At 40.9% G+C, this 19,244-nt stretch overlaps 1 protein-coding gene across 2 annotated transcripts in view; it reads left to right on the plus strand.

The window, feature by feature from the left end:
* Positions 1-14,462: 14,462 nt before the first annotated feature.
* The window catches only part of LOC126868256 (band 7 protein AGAP004871-like), a 49,840-nt gene continuing 45,058 nt past the window's right edge, over positions 14,463-19,244 (plus strand). The window contains exons 1-3 of one of the 2 annotated variants that reach the window (XM_050623541.1): positions 14,463-14,839; positions 17,591-17,803; positions 18,775-18,955. In XM_050623541.1, coding sequence (XP_050479498.1) covers positions 14,779-14,839; positions 17,591-17,803; positions 18,775-18,955 — 455 coding nt within the window. In that variant the 5' untranslated portion in view covers positions 14,463-14,778. Of the gene's footprint in view, positions 14,840-17,520; positions 17,804-18,774; positions 18,956-19,244 lie in introns of those variants that run through there. The other variant, XM_050623540.1, reaches the window with a different exon arrangement.

A 19,244-nucleotide genomic window follows, 5' to 3' on the forward strand; every position in this document is an offset into this window, starting at 1 on the left:
TTTCTTTCTAACGCGTTGAATGTCGGGAAAATTTCGTATAGCTTCGCTTATTTCAACAGGGAACATTGTTACACGTAGTTATAAACTTTCGTTCGGAAGTTTCAACACTCTTCTCATCTTTAATAAAGCTTCGGTGTTTAACGTGGATTATGAATCTTTAATTAGATCCACTCATTAGGGAACTTATTTTAATGTTGACAAGTTAGTTTCAGCTGCATCTTCTGCCTCGTAAACTACCACGCTCGATGATATTCTTTCGTCCCTTTCACGGAACATTGTTTAATTCGTATTTATAAATTAAAACTGGATACACACGGTGTATCTCATGCTGTTTGTTCCAATTTTTCATTTCTATTTACTTTACGTCCTTTACTTCGACTACTGTGTTAACATTGATTACCGGACACGCGTGATTCATTTGCTCAACAAGCGTTTCGAGGTAGTTACCTCGACAAACAAGCAGATTGTGATACCGCGCGAGCAATGAGCCGCGATCACATGACGACCGAAACACGTCCACGTTTTGGCCAGCCGCGTACCTCAGATCTGGTTATGTAATTCCCAAATGACGCACCAACTTCGATATTCTCCGCGCGACGTTAATATGAATGCAAATTCTACTGTTTGTTTGCACGTTTTCTTTTTCCAGGATCCGAGCGTCGATTCGCACGACGGCTCTTCAGAAGCTGAACGTCGAGCATCGGTAAATTTTTCGACAGCTTCCATCGAGATCTTGTCGCCGCGAAGATTCGATTTAGCTGCGATAAAATTTCCGAGAGTTTCGTTCTTCTCTTCTCTTCTCTTCTCTTCTCTTCTCTTCTCTTCTCTTCTCTTCTCTTCTCTTCCACTGAAATATATCTCGCAGACGCGTTTCTTATTGTTAGCAATAATATCCTCCGAACACGCTACCTTTCGCATGTCCGGCGGTTTCTCTTCGTAAAACACGGAGACATTTTCATTCGTTTCGGACCGTCCAGCAGCGAAACCGAGTCACTGTCAGAATACCATTGTTACGAAGAAAACGTGAATAGAAAGCAAGGAAAAATGGAGCGAAAAAATAAAAAACGATTATATGAAAATATATGTGTACTAAATTTCCTTCAAAATTGATAAAATATTTGCATGAATATATAATTTTCTTTAAAACGTATAATATAACATATGGTAGATACGCGTTTCATTCCGAGAAATGCGAAAGATTACATACGGTGTGTAACAAAATTGCGAATGCGCGTGTGTTTATAATAAATTCAGACTTTTTAAAATAAAACTAGCGGAATGGAATTTAAACAGAACCTGTTACTGATAACTTCCAGCTCCGAACTTCCTGTACCACACACCGTTCCTTTGAAAATTTACCTTTTTCAGTTGTGTCACCCTTTCAACGAACTAACAGTTTTTAAATTACCCTTCAGAAATACGCGTTTAAAACACGTTTTTGTTCGCGCCTGTTCTATCGAGAATTAGCCAACTTCGCGTGCATTTGACAAGTTCTGAAATATATATTTTTTTTTTGTTTTGTTTTTTTCTAAAAACTACACTTGAAATGAAAGAGGTTTATTATATTTTTTCGATTTATTTTTGTAAGTAATATGGCTCGTTGCTCGGTGATACGTCGTGGTTGAGTAACCAGCGAAAAATATACAGTCGTGACACGGTAGTACGAGACGTAGTAGTAGCACGATATGCGATATATCGTACAATAACACGATTAAGACGAAACGAATGGGTTAAACCTAGAATTGCATATCTTTCGTATCGTCAAAAATATGAAGTTACCTTATAACTGTGTTATAAAGGTAAGGTAAAAGTTTCACGCAGCACTGTACGTGTCTAGACGAAGATATATAAACGTGGTACAAGAAAGCCAAGATAGAGACAGAATATAGGAGGGTTAACAACGTGATCACGGTTCAACTACTCCCACAGGATCGCCACATCAGCTAGTCCGTGCTCTTTCACCCCTTCCCTTGCAGCACACAACCATTCGACAAACACAACCATACACCAACATGCTTCGTAAATAGACACTCTCGTCTATATACACATACACGGACACACAAATACAAACGAGGATATAACGTGTATAGAGATTTTCATGCTGCGCCAGTATGAGTAAGTCTCGTGTGCTTTAAATACGAGTCAAGATTAGTATAGGTAGATAAATACTTACCTTTATGAAGCGTACATTGAACACGATTTAATTTCGCTAGATAAAAATGCACCATAGCTGATAGAGGTTATAGCTGGTCGTAAGAACTGATTCAACACTTACGAGTATAGAATAGATATTTTTTAACAGTGCGTTGTGAAAAGTTCGTATCGTTTGTATTATCAAGTGATGAAATGTCCCAGCTATGAAATTTCAACAAGTTTCGTATAACGCGCATAACGTATTCATAAAAATTCTCTGCGGTAAGCGTTCGAGTACTTTCGCGAGCCATGCATGCACGAGCGATCGTTTGAAAGCAAACCAGGCTCATCCGCGCTGCTTTTAAAATCCCCAGAAATAGGGAAAAGCCGGCATTATCCAGTGTTTAATTTATCGCAATTACGGGTAGGTAAACGCAACGGTTCGACGACTCATTAATTTTCAATGCTTTTCAACGCAGCGTTAAACTTCTTTTAAGCCTACCTGTTGCGTCTTCGATTCTCCGCGACCCACCCCTCGCAACGTATTCCGCTGATAAACACATTCCATATCTATTACCTTATCGCCGAGTGCGTTTATCCGAAAAGCGATTCTCCAGCGAAAATTCAGCAGCCATATTCTCGCGTACGAAAGTTGTACCACGATAAGTGGAATTCATTTAATACAAATAATAAGGCTGACGTGGGGCTACAGATACCCTTGTAACCGCACCAACCTCGCCCCATTCTAGCTTGGTTACATAACAGCGGATTTAGTAGGCCACAAAGTTTACGCAGTCAAGCACGGGGGGGTTTAAAGAATCACCGTCGTACGAGCCACCCTAACTCCTGCTCGTTTCCTTCTCCCGTAACACCTAGTTATCCTCAGGATTTACTCTCGCACAAACGACGCTACACAGGCGAACGGTTGCAAACACCGGCATAGGTATACAACGGACTAGGTGATTCCGTAGCTTACGTCGTCGTCGAGAGTCGTCAGTCACCGATCACCGATCCCAGGGTAGCCGGTGTACACTGCCGGGTACTTTGCTCCGGAGGATTTACACTGCTTCTTGGCTTTTCGTCCCTTCCAATCGATGCCACGTCAACGCGCACACGTGTACAGTACGGTACAGTATCGTACGGTATAGAATGGCTACGCAAAGTATTCGCGCATACTCCCATTTTCCAGTGAAGAATTCTTTTCTCTTTTTTATTAGCAGACTGCAAATTTGTATGCATTGGTGTGCGATTCAAATGAAATGCAAGAATATCCGGAAAAATATAATATTCCAAGTAAAGTTCTCGATATGACCCGTTGCGACACGACCTCTCTACACGTATTTGGCCTGCACTATGCACATACAAACGAGCACAGGAGCGAACGTAGATCGCGCTGGCATTAAATGAATGTTTCCTGTTTGGTCACAGTTTTGCATAGTTCGATCCACTCGGACTTCGCTTGATTCTATCGGTCGCGAATTTAATGCACCGTAGCTAAGCGTAATAATCGGAGAAACAACGATTCTCGCTACGATGATCGTGTTCACAGAGTACAAGAAACATACCTAATTTTCGGTTTATTGCGAGCATTATCATTAACGAACGCAGTAGCTCGCGCCATTCGTCTAAGCGCGACGCGAACATCGCTTGAAGCGATTGCGCGAGTACAACTTAGTCCGCTGTTGCGTATGACGTTCGAACGAGATTAACGTAGCTCGAGTAATTTCACCGATCTGGCCAAAATCTAGTAATCGCTAGATCCGATCGCTTCCAGCAGGTTTCCGCTTTCTCTGGAAAAGGGTGCAAGCGAAAAATTGCTCATCACTGCGCGCTCCATTTCGGATCGATAGATTACGTTCGAAACTTTTGACCTGTCGCGTGACAGGTGACAGAGAGCAACATATTGAAATATTAAATCCGGACAAATATCGATGTTGATTGGAAAGAGAAATCGGAATCGACAAATTCGAAAGGTCTCGTTTTAGAACGAGACAACGTTAGATTAGCTGGAATGTTGCGTTCCACGAAGATTCGACATTCTATGTTATTCGAGAAGATGTTAGTCGCATGAAAATTCATTGATTTGAAACTTCCCTTAAATTTTTGTCAAACAACGACTGATAGCTTCTACGTTCCTTTGGTCAGTTTAATTAGAACAGTTGCGTCTCGTTGCAGTGCGAATGAAATTTCCAAATGTTCCACGTAACACGCACGATATAAACGTGAAAGTTTTCTATAATAAATATCGAAATACTATAACGAGCTACTGTATGTCTCTCAAGACGCCTCGAAATGATTCGTTTCAGCTCATGAAACTTGTAAACTTCCATTACTGACCAACTTTGCGACCTCGCTATATCGCTTCCACTTGTCGTAGATCGACAGACAACAGTAGAGCTGTTAGTTGTTCCGCGTCAGAAAATTCACTTCGACATCGAGTAAATACGGGAAACGCTAACCATCTTCGTTCTCTTAGACCTCGTCTCTCGACGGTGCTCCCAAACGAGAATAATTCCGTTGTCCTTTATTAGCGGCGAATCAAAATGTTTCCCCGCGGGGCGTCGAATAAATTACTCCGTAACGAGAGACCCAGAATTTCATGGAATAATAAGATACAGGCAAAGCGAGTTCTGGATTGCATTGTGGAACATTGAAGCGAATGAAACGGCAGGGATCGCGGAAGCAGTGGGTGGGAGCCTTACGAACGTCGCCAAAGCGTGACCTCGACGTGCTACAATAATCACTGGTATTGTACTTGTACACAAAAATAATTTCCACGAAATCGCTTTGAATGGACGCGTGTCCTCTGTCGAACATATTCGTCGTATTTTTAGTACTAAAGTTAGTATTTTAATATCTTAACAATTAATCTTTGCTGAATGTAGATGAATTGAATTTTCTTTTCTTCTCTAATCGCGGGTTCGCTATATGTAAATGAAACTATATATCGTTTCGCTAAAAAATAATTATATTTCACACAGCCAAAAATCTAGTCCACCACCTCGACTCGATCTACAAAATTCTTGCGCATCTCCATTGAAATCGAATTACCATGATCGTTGCTACCATCTTACTGCGAAATATTTCTACTACATTTGTTTCTTATATACGTCAATAAGAATGATAGTAAAAAGTGATTTGTACGATTATCGCGTTATTTACGCTTTACTAATGTATTGTTGTACCGACGATCCTTCAGTTGATAACTCGCCACTTGCCGTTTCCATTTCAACGATTAAATTATTATCAGCACGCGATTAGTTCTCGTTACGTCGTGGAGCTTACGGTGCAACAATTCCAACGCAGTCGATTGCATTTCCATGAAACGATGCGATGCTTTCAAGTAGCGCGCTCGCTGTTTCACTTACAACCTAGCCCAAAGGGTAGTGTGTCCACGACACGAGAAGCATCTATTAAACATCGACAATTGCCACCGCAACTTCGATGTTTGCACCATTCGAACTTGCAACGTGGAATCCGCGCAGCAGGATGCAATCTACGATCGATTTATTATTTATTGCTTCAGAACGTAGGTATCGAATAATCGAAATACTTCCGATTACAGGTCCGCGATTCGTGTGTCAAACGATGTCGTCGCTGTCGAGATGCAAAAAGATTATCGATTCGCGAGACTTTCTGTTCGAACTTGTGCGGAATACGCACGAATCGTTCTACAGAAACAACAGGCACGTTCGATGTACTTGCGTTCTTCAATTCCATTAAAAAAATAATAGGACGTTTCTAATGAAATTTCAAGATACGAATATAACTTCTGTAATTAGAGAATTTAATCTTCCCATGGATTTTGGTACAAATTTCCAAATGAAAAATTACGTATTGATATTAGAAATTATCGATGAATCACCCAATCGGCTTTGCGTAATTTTTGAAGCAAAGTACGCAGCTTCGCTTGCCCGAGAACGGCTACTCAGCTTCGCAAGTCCGACCCAAGGCAAACGCAATCCAAGGTATGCACGTGTCACAAGAATTTTTCAAAACTCTTCAAAAAAAGATTTCTACATAGATAATGCCCGACTCTTTCACTTCGAACATTTACCTCCTTCCCCTCTGACTGTCAGATAAAAACACTAATACACCTCTGTCTCTTCTACTGTCAGATAAAAACACCAATACACCTCTGTCTCTTCTACTGTCAGATAAAAACACCAATACACCTCTGTCCCTTTTGACCGTCGGATAAAAACACCAATACACCTCTGGCCGCTCTGACTGTCAGATAAAAACACCAATACACCTCTGTCCCTTCTGACCGTCAGATAAAAACACCAATACACCTCTGGCCGCTCTGACTGTCAGATAAAAACACCAATACACCTCTGTCCCTTCTGACTGTCAGATAAAAACACCAATATACCTCTGTCCCTTCTGACCGTCAGATAAGAACACCAATGCACCTCTGTCCCTTTTGACCGTCAGATAAAAACACCAATACACTTCTGTCCCTTTTGACTGTCAGATAAAAACACCAATACACCTCTGTCCCTTCTGACCGTCAGATAAAAACACCAATACACCTCTGGCCGCTCTGACTGTCAGATAAAAACACCAATACACCTATTTCCCCTCTGACTGTCAGATAAAAACACCAATATACCTCTGTCTGTTAATTAATAAATACTAGGCATACATAAATTTCTCGTTGTGCGGCAAAATTTTAATGATTAGTTTACACGTGTCGTGAGATAAGGTAGGTGGAAAATCACTGGAATTAGAGAGCGAAGAGATCGGAGAACTGCTCTGAGCCGTCTCATTACGTGAAAAGAAATAACGAAGCACGTACGTCACGAAATCGCAAACTCGAATGGTCGGCCTAATAACAACGTTGAATTTCCACGCCAACAGATTGGAAGGTGATAACCAGAGCACGCGATCAATTACAGGTATCGAGCCAGTGTTAATTAACTCGCGGAGAATTCCGTGGCGAGCTAGATGCCACTCGTAAAGGTAACTAGAGAGGAGAGCAGTGTCTAGGAGAGGAAGAGGCATTTGTCAGGAAGGGAAAGGCGATAGATCTTGCAATGGATCGCGCGTGCAGCTTGGAACCGATGAATCGTGTGTTCCTCTCTTGCCACCTAACATAGGATAATGTTGATCCGTCGTTTCTGCGCTTGCCACGTTATACGACTAATATCCATGATCGCGTCGAGTAAATACGGTATTATCTCGTGTAATCTAGAGGCGCAGCTTCTTAGTCATTAGGAGCAGCATCCGCTTACGGGTATATCCGGTGGCTGATTATTATTAATGGGTCGAAGGCGTCGAGCCGCCGGATGTTAATGTTTGCGGAACGTATACGCAATTTTAGGCTGTATATGACATGCCATCGAGTAAAAATCTGCAACATTGTTTTTTTTTTCTTTTTTTCTCCGTTTTGAGAAATAGCTCTTTTTACGAATTTATTTTCGTTCGTGAATATTTATTAATCCTGCCATTCTTCTCGTTTCTTCTTAACGTCTGTTTATCTTCCGATATCTTCTTTCCTTCTTTTTTTTTCTTTGGTATATTTTATAGTATTTTATCGTAAAAGGCGTGGAATACACGGAAGAATATCGAAGCCAAATATTATGAAACTATCTATATTTTAATAATATCCATCGAACTGATAGAAAATCTCTACGCGTGATGCTGTGTCCGATAGAAAGTCGCGTGAATGCGTCCGACGCCAACAAGAAATTCCAACTTTGGATAGACGTGGAGACCGATGCAGTTGCCAACAAGCGCGTGACGTATTGGTATCGAATGATTCTTCAAAAAACCAGTAGTCGAATTGAAAATCAAACTGGGAATACAGGGAATGTAGCTACCTCTAGCTTTGCAAGTAATCGAATATTCTGCGATGGTAACGTGCGTGTATCGCGCTGTTTTTTTAATTCGCTTACTCCCCGGCCGTATTTTACACGGAAAGGGGAAATGGTGAACTATATGAATATATGATAACGCTAATTAGCACCGGTCCGTCTGATACGGGAACATGAAACCGGCTGTTTGTTTCGATCGGGGATGATCGGTGGGAATATTTCCGAACGTGGTCCGGTGTTACATCAAAAAGCATCTGGCACGTCAATCGATTCGCGCGCTGCCCGTTCGCATCCCCAGAGGACGACGGTATGGTTTCGTTTCGGCTAACGAGTTTTTAATTTTAGTTTCTAATTGAAACGAGAAAAAAAGCCCGACGCGGTCCCTCGTACTGGCGTGTATCATAAAAAGTTATCGTTGCCCGGCATCGAATAAAAAATAGCTCGATAAATTCGAACAACGCCGACCGAGCCCCGTAAATTAAACCGTATAAAAGTGGAAGGAAATTCCATCGCTGCTCGCCGACGAATAAATTGCTAGCGAAATGGCCATCGAATGAACGTGCCGTGACCAGTTGACTGTAATCGCTAACGTTAGATCCTGACGATTCTATTTAAATAATTTCGCGCGAAAATCATCTTACCATCCGGGTGTTGCTAATAATATACAGGGTAGTACCGAACCAGAGGATCGATTACACGCGAGAAGATAAGTGGTCGAAAATGTAGAACAACGTGTTTTCATGGGAAATTTCGCAAAAATCGTCAAGTACGTACGTATACGTCGTAAATATTAGAGCACAGGCTGCTTTTATACAAAACGTCATACCTGATCCAGATTACCGAGAAAATAAATATCGCAGGGCGAGAAAGTAAACGTACAAGACAACGATGATTATGGAAGTTGCGTTTCAACAATCGTTATTCTTAGAAACGATGGTTTATGAATATTCCAATTTTATATGCCGCGTCCTGCTTCAGTCTGTCGGCAACGTTATTAACAACGGCCGAGTACAAACAATTTGTTCCTTATCGATCGAACACCGGTAAACGTACATCTTACGGGGAAGCTTCTCGTTTCATTTGAAATAAGCAGTTCGGCTATTCCACTTTAACGATTTTACGGTTGAATCGCATCGTGATAATAATTATTATTAACCGTGGCAATTTTCCGATTCGCCCGCAAATGGCAGGAAATAAAATTTCGTCGCAACATGCAAATTGGCGGGATAGCGTCGTTTCCTGATGTTATGATCAAACAATTGCCACTTTGTTACTGCGTCGATGATTTTGCCGCACCAGAAACCACGCGAATTGCGTGATCGACGTTAAAACGCGCAACATCAACGAAGTAGCACCTAACCAGTTTCATTGACCGTTTGATCGCGCCAATGAGTAGCATCCATCAGTCGTAACCTCAATTGTAATTTTTCACCATGTTTCGTACAAATCGACTGTGACGCCTTGTAGCTTCTATGTATGTACATTTTCGAATTTGCAAATTTTACCGATGTACACACCGATAGTCGTGTCCTTACGATACGGATGAAATTTCAAAAACTTTTCTGTGATGTATACGATATATCCGTTGTTGAGGTTGACCGATAGAAGAACAAGTGGATGAATTTGTAATAAAAAAATATATTTAAATAAATAAAGGTACAAGTATAATGTATAGGTTTATGCTGATCCAGATCCTCAGTCTCATAGTGTTGCAATACAATACAATCGATAGGGAGCACGTTCATATATTTCTAGCAAAAGGACATTACCAAAAAGGTTAACCTTGTAGCTCTAGCTGAAGGCTACAAGAAACAACAATAGAAATCAACTTATAGCTCTTTTGTTTCTTTGTGACCCCAAACATAATTTATATTCAAGAGCACAATAATACGGACCTCTCCTTATTTCGAATATTTTTTGTTAGAATTTAATCTTGGGATTAAGATTAATAATCTGTGGAAAACACAATGTTTGTGTTTGAAATAATATAATGTGATATTTATTAAACAATTGTTACGCGAATTGTAAATGTGCGTTCTGGAATGTAGACAGTTGGCTAGTTATTCACAGACTAACTGGCTTAGTGACCCATGGCCCTTGAAAAGGTTTAGAGCCCCACTCTCTATGCAGTAATGAGTGTGACCTGTGTGGGTGTCTGTGTGGCGTTACATGTGACACAGAACCTTCTAGTAGCTTCTCGACGTGCCCATCTAGAATGTTCCATCCATATCCTCACGTTTCTTCCGGCGTTTTTTGAAAAAGCATGCACGTGCTAACTGCCGTGGTGTATCTCACGAACGCACGCTAGTGGGGATGGCGCTGGGCAACGAACGGAAGAATCCGTACGATCAATCACCTTATCTGCATGCGATTGATATCGTTGTATTCCAACATTTTTGTTTCACAAAATTCTATTTTCCGCGTAATAGCGGTCTCCAGGATATACATAAATAAAGTAGAGAGTGTAGAGTTTTTCTTGAACTAATTACTTCAACATCCGTAAAAATTGTCTATGACACGATGCAGGAAAATATGAGACCAGTTTTACCGAGAATAGATCATTTATCGTTTAATTAGTTGACAATCTGTTGGTATTACTAGTTAACAATGTTGCGCGTATTGAATTGAAGCACGAAAAGGTTGATTAAAGCTTAAATTAAGCTCAGTGAGGATTCTGAATAACTTTTGTTGAAGTACACCGACACATCGTCGAGGACAGATGTATAATAGCAGATGTGCGTTTCTATTCGAAAGAATAGCCTCTAGCTGCTTTATATAGTCAAAGCGATAGATAAAACTTTTATACGACCATTTATTGCCACTTTTCTTTTTTTATCTATAGCTGGTGAAAATCGTTGAATTTCTGGCTGATAGTCAGAATGATTGGAGAAGAAACGAGTCACGTTTGTTGCCGTGTTCGGATTTAGATCAAAAGAAAAAGCGTCCCTGCAAAGCTGGAGCACAGTTTCATTAGTCTAATGGGCCTCGACGCTCGAAACTCGAATTCTCGCGGTATAACGCCCGGACAAGCAATCAAAGCGATCGAAAGAAAAACCGCGGGACGTTTGAAAGCAGTTTCGCCCGGGCAGGCACGTAGCGAGGGAAAAAAAGAAGGAGAAGAAAACGAGGTGGAGGGAAGAACCTCGTTTTTAAAGCGTTGCCGGAGTAAACTCGTGCGCAATTATTTAATTGCGAAGCTTGTCTTCCCAAGACCGGGATCCGGAGCGAAAAAGAGCAGGACACTTTTTACCAACTCTGTCGCCGCTTTCGTGCCGCATCGCTCGTGACCAGATTTTTCCCTCTGCTCGCAGTAATTTGGGAAATTCACGCAACACTTCGACGCGATGTTCTCTGCTCGAGAACGCCTTCAAACTTCATTCTCTCTTACGAGGGTGACGTTTTTAATTAATTTGACGGCTCTTTTGCTAATTAGAGAAAATGAAAGAAATGAAAGTGCGACGCGCAAAATGGTTAACTCTGATGCCCGTGCAAAATTGTAACTCTTCTCCGCGTAGCACGCGCAGCTATTTCTACTTTTCGGGCTACAATTCGCTGTAATGTCGCTGTACTTTCACGTAGTTTCAAGTAATTTTCTCATACTATTGTAATCATATGGGCCGTTTATTCGGAAAGTGGTACGACTCCATTTTCCTTTGCTTTCAAATATTCAAAACGTTTACGTTCCCATCGATCGAAAAATCCTGATCAGGTCCGCTTGGTTTGTGCATGTCTCTGTGTGTTTAAGCAGATGCAAATTCGTTATACGAACAATATTTTTTCAGAATTAACTCGACCAATACGTATCTTTTTTTTTTTTTTTTGGCACGCGAATGGACTTGCATCACGTTCAAAATTAGCGAATTGTACAATTCATTAAATTTTAATTATTTAAAGTTCACGTTCTATGCTTCGAACCACCTTTGCTATTATTTGAAAATAAGTAAAATAAAACTAAATAAATAAAAATTCTTATACTATTATTACGTTAGACTGCAGTAAACATAACTGTATCGCTATCAGATTCTACTGTTAATTCATTGAGAAAAGAAAGCAATATAACAACAAGATAGCTTCTTCGATATTAGACTCGAGCATCGATACGGTTAATAAAGTAATAATACTTTAAATGTAATAATAATAATTCAATTGAAATCTAACGATTTAATGGCGATAACATTCGATAAATGTAATTGCAATTTACGAGTATATTATCGATTCGCATTTAAACAACGTGTTCATATGCATGGAATATTATGTCAGATACAGAGATTAGAATTTCATTCGCCATTATTTATTTTTGTTTATTGATGTATCGGTTATTTAAACAGGATAATAGACTACAAGAAATGGACTTGTACCACCTTCGAAATAAATGGTTGCGTAATCCCACGTATTAACGAAATTAACGAAATTTCAATCGATTGAAACAAAAGAACATTTTGTTTATCGTTTATTATTTAAACTATAAATCTTTTATCAATAAAAAGTTCACGTTAAAGTAAACGTCAGTTTTTCGAAAAATGGACCTACGTCACTTTCAAAGTGAACGGTCCATATAAAATAACACGCGATGGATTACAAAAAGCTGGAATGTTCCGATAAATGTGGAAGCGAAACATCTAATCCAGCGAAAAGGGAAAATTCAGGAAATCTCAGGCATCTCGGTTTCGCAAACGAGCCTGCATATTGCGGTTGCCAAAATAATGGTTAAACAGGCTGCTTTCGATTTCCCATTATTCTCGATTACGCTGTGTATTCTAGTCGTTCAAAGAAAGCTCGTCCGGAACGCGTTAACCTCTCGTTTCCGGAGCCGAGATTCCTCCCGATCGGAGAATTAAAGCGCAGATTGCCTGTGCGGCTCTCATTCTCTGGAAAATTCTCAAATTTCACTCCGTCCGCCGCGATAAACGCTCAATTACGAGAATAAAGCACGCAACCCCAATGTCGACCTGACGAAACTCAACGTTAAATCGATTTCACGGATTCTTCTCGTGGAATCATTCGGTGTCGCGACCAGCTGAGGAATCTTAATTACCGAGACACTGAAATATTCACAGGACCCAGGTTGATCGAATCGTAACCGTAAATCAGAGGATTAAGCTACCTTTGTGCGATTGACTTAATATTATTAGTGTGTAGAAAGAGGGCTAATAAATCTTTTGAAAAAAAATGAGTCTCGTTCATTTACTCAGGATATACGCAAAGGCTTGAAGCCACGCAGAAAAATACAAGGAAAGAACGGCAACACATCGAAACCAGCTGGCTGCTGAAGCGAGCAAAACTCTCATAGAAAGAAGACCGAAAGGAAAACACCCCACTGACCTCGCTAAAGAGATAAAATAGTCAAATTTGGTAACCCGCTGGGGGGTAGCCATCCACGTGTTATTTAGCAATTAAGCTAGAAAAATTTATGTCCAGCTGGACAAATTGTAAAGTACAAATTAAATAATAAAAAAAGAAGTTCATTTACTCAAGTGTTTTATGCGACGAAGACGGCCGAAATTTCGGATCTGAATCTCTTGGTGTGTTCTCGGCGACTGACTAAAACCAATCATCGGCGGTTCGATGACAGGGAATGTTCAGATTACCGACGCTCGGTCCGCTGCAAACACCGATGCCCGACGCGGCTCCTGAACAGAGATTTCCGCGTCTATTGCCTACAAGTGATATTTCACGAGTCGGAAATTACGGCTACTAGTCAATTTCCCCGCACAACGATGACGAATTTGGCAGAGAGGAAGATGAGATTCGACAAAAGAATTTTCTAAAGTACAGCAGAGCCCTGCTCATTTGAGCGGAACTTTAATTAGCGCCAGATCAATCGTTCACAGTCGGCTTCATTTCCAAGGAAATAGAGTTTGAACGTGTTTAGTCAAGAATTGGCCCAGTAAACGAATACGATAAATACTCTAATTTATTTTGCCCGTAAACAAAGCGTCCTGAGCAAAAGATTTCTTCCGCGTTTCTCGAAAACGAAGCGTCGTATGAAGCAATTTTAATCTATAGCTTCTTCTAACCTTTTCGCAAGGAATCGTCTCATGTCCACTTGTACGTACATCGTGCGTGTTATTCGGCCGATCTCTGCATAAATGGAGTTCGATTTCCGGTAGATTCGGTCAGCAGAAGTACGTTCGATCGATCGTTAACTGAAATTTCCTCCTAACAAATGGAACCTTTGCCTACCGTATCGAAAAACGTTCGTCTCGGTCGACGTTCTCGATGACGAATCCCAGAAGGCTCGTCTTCTTTGGACGGTCGCCATACCGCGAAATGCTGCGTTTCGTCGATCCGCACACTGTGCAATTACTCATTATGTATATAAACAACGAACGTGTTCTTTCATGGCATGACGACCGGTTAATTTGGTAGAGGTTTGCGGTCGACGCGTGTGGCAGCGGCCAAGCGATCGAACGCTCTTACTATTTCTACTTGGAATCGAGCCTTCGTTCATCCAATCTGCCAGCTTCTCGCCAGACTTCTCGCGGCGCTTTAGTAATCGAATCGCCTTCACCGTGCACGGATTCTCGCGTATTCTTCGACACCGGTGTTAAAACCGATGGGTTTCGAATTGACAGGTAAAGCAGAACCTCGAAGAAATTCGATGCAGCGATTGGCTGATCGCTGCGGGAACAACTAAAGAGTGGAAAGTGTATCGGAAACGTTGCAGCGAGTTTTCTCGGAGTCGGAGAAGCAAAGTCTGTCCGACCGAGTGGTTTCGCTCAGTTTGTGCTTCAAAGAGACGGACAGTGAAAGGAAAGAAAGAAAGAAAAGGAAAGGAAAGGAAAGCAAAGGGCGGATAAAGAGAGGCGGTTGAGTCCTTCGCGGCATGGTACACTACGGATGCGCGAAAACCGACAGCGGTGGAGTCGAGTGCTTCGTTGAGTTCAGTGAGACACCACGTTGCTCCATAGTATCAGATCGTTCCATAAGTAATTTTCGTATTTACGTGTGTAACTTTGAAAAATCTCGCGTCTTTGTCGCTCCTTTTGTTACAATTTTCGCAGTTTATAATGCGAAATCATTTCCAACTCTATTTACAATGGCGCCGGTGACTTTACGAGTTACGCCGATGCTTTCGGAACAATAATGGCCAAATTCTTTGCAAAATTTAACGCGAATTCTTTGCTCAACGATACCGGTCATCGTGAAATGCGGCGCTCACGATTTTCGTCTTGTACGGAACGACGTACTCATAAAAGCGCTCATAAAAATCTCCCATAAATGGTAAAACCCTATTTTTCACAACAGCACACCCAAGTGGAAAGATATATCCACAAGTTGGTTGCTTTCAGGACAGAGTCCGTATAAAAACAGGAAATGTGATTTATGTTTTTCACCTGTGCCCTTCGATTATGCTCTTTTATTTTTCTCAACGTCGCTTCTACAGAAAATGAGCTTCGTCACGATGAAACAGGTTTACTCTTTTTGTCCAGCGATATTTATCGTTTCTTCCGTATCAATGTCATTTTTAATCTTACTAACTGTTGATTATAAATTTCTACGGAATCAACGTTCGATCTTTCCTTGAAAAATTCAACATGCAAAGTAAAATAGGACGTTACTTATGGAATGACCCGATACTTTCTCATTGTCATTGTAAAGTCGTGGCGAAATAAAAGAAATGAAGGAAAGGGGACGAAAGTTGTAACAATGAAACAAATGTCGCGTAGTTTCCGCTGTACTTTCTCTCTTTGCGACGGCAGGAACGATAATGCGGCGTAGCCATGCATCTAGTAAATGCGATTCGTTTCAAAGTATCGATACTCGAACCGAGCTATTATTCGTCAACCGAACAGAGAAACAAAAAGAAAGATACTCTCTGCTCGTAACGCCGCGATAGATTCACGGTATAAATAATTTCAAGCGAGTAACGCTCGCGTTGCGCATCGCATGATCTAAAATAGACGCCATTTGCAGCTCTGTACGCGTCTGATTTGATAAACATTAAATCATCGACAATCGTACTTTTAACGCCGGATGTTTTGTATTACACCGTCGTCAGCTTTCGTCCCTTTAACGAACTCCCAGCTTATTAATGCGTATTTTAATCCAGAAATAAACCGCCTGCCGAATCGTCCTCTTTTAAAATTCCGCTCGTGATTCCGTTGATTTCGTTGCCTTGGACCGTTTCCACACGGACGTGTACCCTATGACGAAGTATCGAAACAAATAGTAACATTCACGTTTATCGACGATGCGTGTATTTCCGTGTGAAACCGGCCTTAGGCTATCGATACACCGGAACACATTCGAATACAGAATGTTGCAATAACGACGATGCAATGGACAAGGCGGAGATTCTACGTGAAAAAATAATTCATTCACCGTAATCGTAGTCTTTAATGTCAACGCGAACGAGACTCGAACGGGTTAAATGATAAACTCAGCGATATTCGATGCCAAGATTCTCGTGATTTCGCGACAATGGGACGGTGAGACGGGGCGAAATCGCGTCCGGTGGATTTTGAAGAGCTTTCAAGAAAAGCAGAGAAACGCAGAGTGGTGCGATGAAATTAATGAGAAAGCCCGTGGATGGGTGGGGGGCGAATTACTTTTCTGGCAGCCGTTCCATTTCACGCGCAATTTACCGAGGACGATCCGTGCGCGCGAGAGAGGCCTTTGCATGATTGCTTTTGCACGCGGTATCACCGAAAAGGGACACGCGCTCGCCGAACGGAAGGAAATCGTCGACCGTATAACCAGTGACAAATCACCCCCATCGAACATCCATTAATTACTCGACCGAAACTCCAAACGTTTTCCATCCCTTTCGGAAAGAGATTGCGCTTGCGATACGTTCCACGTTCCATCTCGCCAGCCGATTCGATGGACGTTGAGATGAGCGTCGTGACTTCCGTTGCGTCGTGGCGTAACGTTATAGCGTGTTTAAAACTAAGCGAACGAATGCTCGTATTTCACTTTAGCAAAATTTTGTAACGACGAAAGTGTGGACGAACGTTCCGACGAAATTCTCGTACGTTACAGCAACCGGTTCGATGATTAAACGAATGAAATTTTGGGAAGTAAAGTTTTCGAATTACAAGTTATCCGATTATACAGGGCGGTTGGTAACTGGTGGTACAAGCGGAAAGGGGGTGATTCTACGCGAAAAAAGAAGTCGAAAATATAGGATAAAAATTTTTCGTTCGAGGCTTTGTTTTCGAGAAAATCGACTTTGAATTTTCGCTCATCACGTCTCGTTATAACGGATCTCACTGTAGATCGTTGTCTCGATGAAAAAATTAAAAAAAAAATAAAAAAAAAATTTTTTATTCTATATTTTCGACTTCTTTTTCACCCCCTTTCCGCTTGTAGCACCAGTTACCAATCACCCTGTATTATTTGACATAAAATTCTACAGTTAAAGAAAGAACGTATAACTTGTAACTCGCAGATACCCTGATATTATTAGTCGATAAATTATTTTGCGAAATGATACTCTAAACGCTTGATAATCGCACGTTTATTTACATATTTTTTATATATAGTTAGTCGAAACAACGTTCGCGAAATTGGACGTTTGTTGTGCAACGTTCGTAGGTAGCTTCGACCCTCTTATGACCGGGTTGTAATTCCTCCTGTAACCCTGCCAACGCCCGTCATTTTCCTTTTCTCTGGTTTATTTGTTGGGAAAATAGAGGACTCCTCGGTGGCACGCGTGGAAATGATGGACGACAACAAGGTCGGCGCAATGACGAGATTCGTGGAAGTGATCGCGACCATAGGGTCGTTTTTACTAGTGCTCGTTACGTTTCCTTTCTCGCTGTGCTTCACGTTCAAGGTTGTGCAGGAGTACGAAAGAGCCGTTGTATTCAGAATGGGAAGGTTGAAGAGCGGCGCTTACGGCCCAGGTAAATAGGCAACGCAATTTCACTTTTCTTCATTCCGAAACAAGCTGTTTGAATAATAAGCTCGTGATCGTGCTTTGAACGCGAGGAAACCTTCGACATGATTGAAATTCCGAACAGAGGGAAGCAGAAAATGGTTTAAATAATAGGGCAGAGATGTATGAAATTTTATATTTAATTCACGTTCGTTTGCTTTAGCTTTTTCCTCCGTTGACCGCTATATTTTAACTGTGGTCAAAAAGAAAAATCGAAGAGCAATTTACGAACACCGTGGGTTCGTGATACAATTTTCTCGATACTAATTTTAGCCAGACCACTGCTTACGTTTCGATATAGAAGCCGAAAATGATTGACAATGATTTTCGAAATACAACGTAAATAAATACTTGGGACATATCCCATCGTGTAACTTATCTAGCGAGTCGTGAAACGCTATCGTACATTTTTGACAATAATCGAAAATAAGAACGGAACATTTGTGAAAAAGAAAATTCGATAATTCACTGGCGCATAAATATTTTGGAATAAATCTTTATTTATTGGCAGATACCTCGATATGGCAATAAATGCTTACCGAATATGACCACCGAATTTTTCAATTAAAAATTTTTGCTCTGCTATATGATTTTCTACAGATTTCCCGAATATATCAAATTAAGTACAACTTCCTCTTGTTCTCGATTATTGAATAAAAATTAATTCATTTGGCGCTCGATACTCGTTTATATATCGGAACAAGGTACGATATTTATTTATCTGCGCATTTAACAAACACCGTGTAAACGTCATAAGTGCAACGTATAAATCAATATTTGCTATATAAATTTAAGTACTTGTATTTACTTGTTCAATTGGAAAATTTCACGAAAATATATTTACCTTCTCGTAAGTCGAACGCTGCAACAATTGCGTTCGATTTTGTGAAAAACGACAAGGCGAATATTTGTTAACCAAGCGATGCCATGGTTTAACAGGGACGTTTTTCGTGATGCCATGCGTGGACAACTGTGTGCGCGTCGACCTGAGGACGGTGTCGTTCGATGTTCCACCGCAGGAAGTTCTCACCAAAGATTCCGTCACGGTGAGTGTCGACGCGGTCATCTACTACCGCATAAAGGAGCCACTGAATGCCGTAATCAAGATAGCCAATTACAGGTACGTGAAGTTCGATCCCATCGATTCGTTGGTTTGAGCGAATCAAAGCAGAAAATATCGAAAGCATAGAATTACACTTTAATTAAGCAAATGAAATACACGACAGCATTGATCTCGTACAAATGTATCGCTAATTGCAAGAAGCCAAACTAATCTCTACTTGCATCTTCGTAAATTTTCAACATTTGATTAAGTAGAAATACAGTAGGATTCCATTACAATGTAAATTTGAAACCAGTAGAATTCTATTTCTCTGAACTCGTACAAGTTCATCAATTTCCCCCACTGC

The sequence above is a fragment of the Bombus huntii genome, chromosome 8, assembly GCF_024542735.1.
Source record: "Bombus huntii isolate Logan2020A chromosome 8, iyBomHunt1.1, whole genome shotgun sequence".
NCBI classification, from domain to species: Eukaryota; Metazoa; Arthropoda; class Insecta; order Hymenoptera; family Apidae; genus Bombus; species Bombus huntii.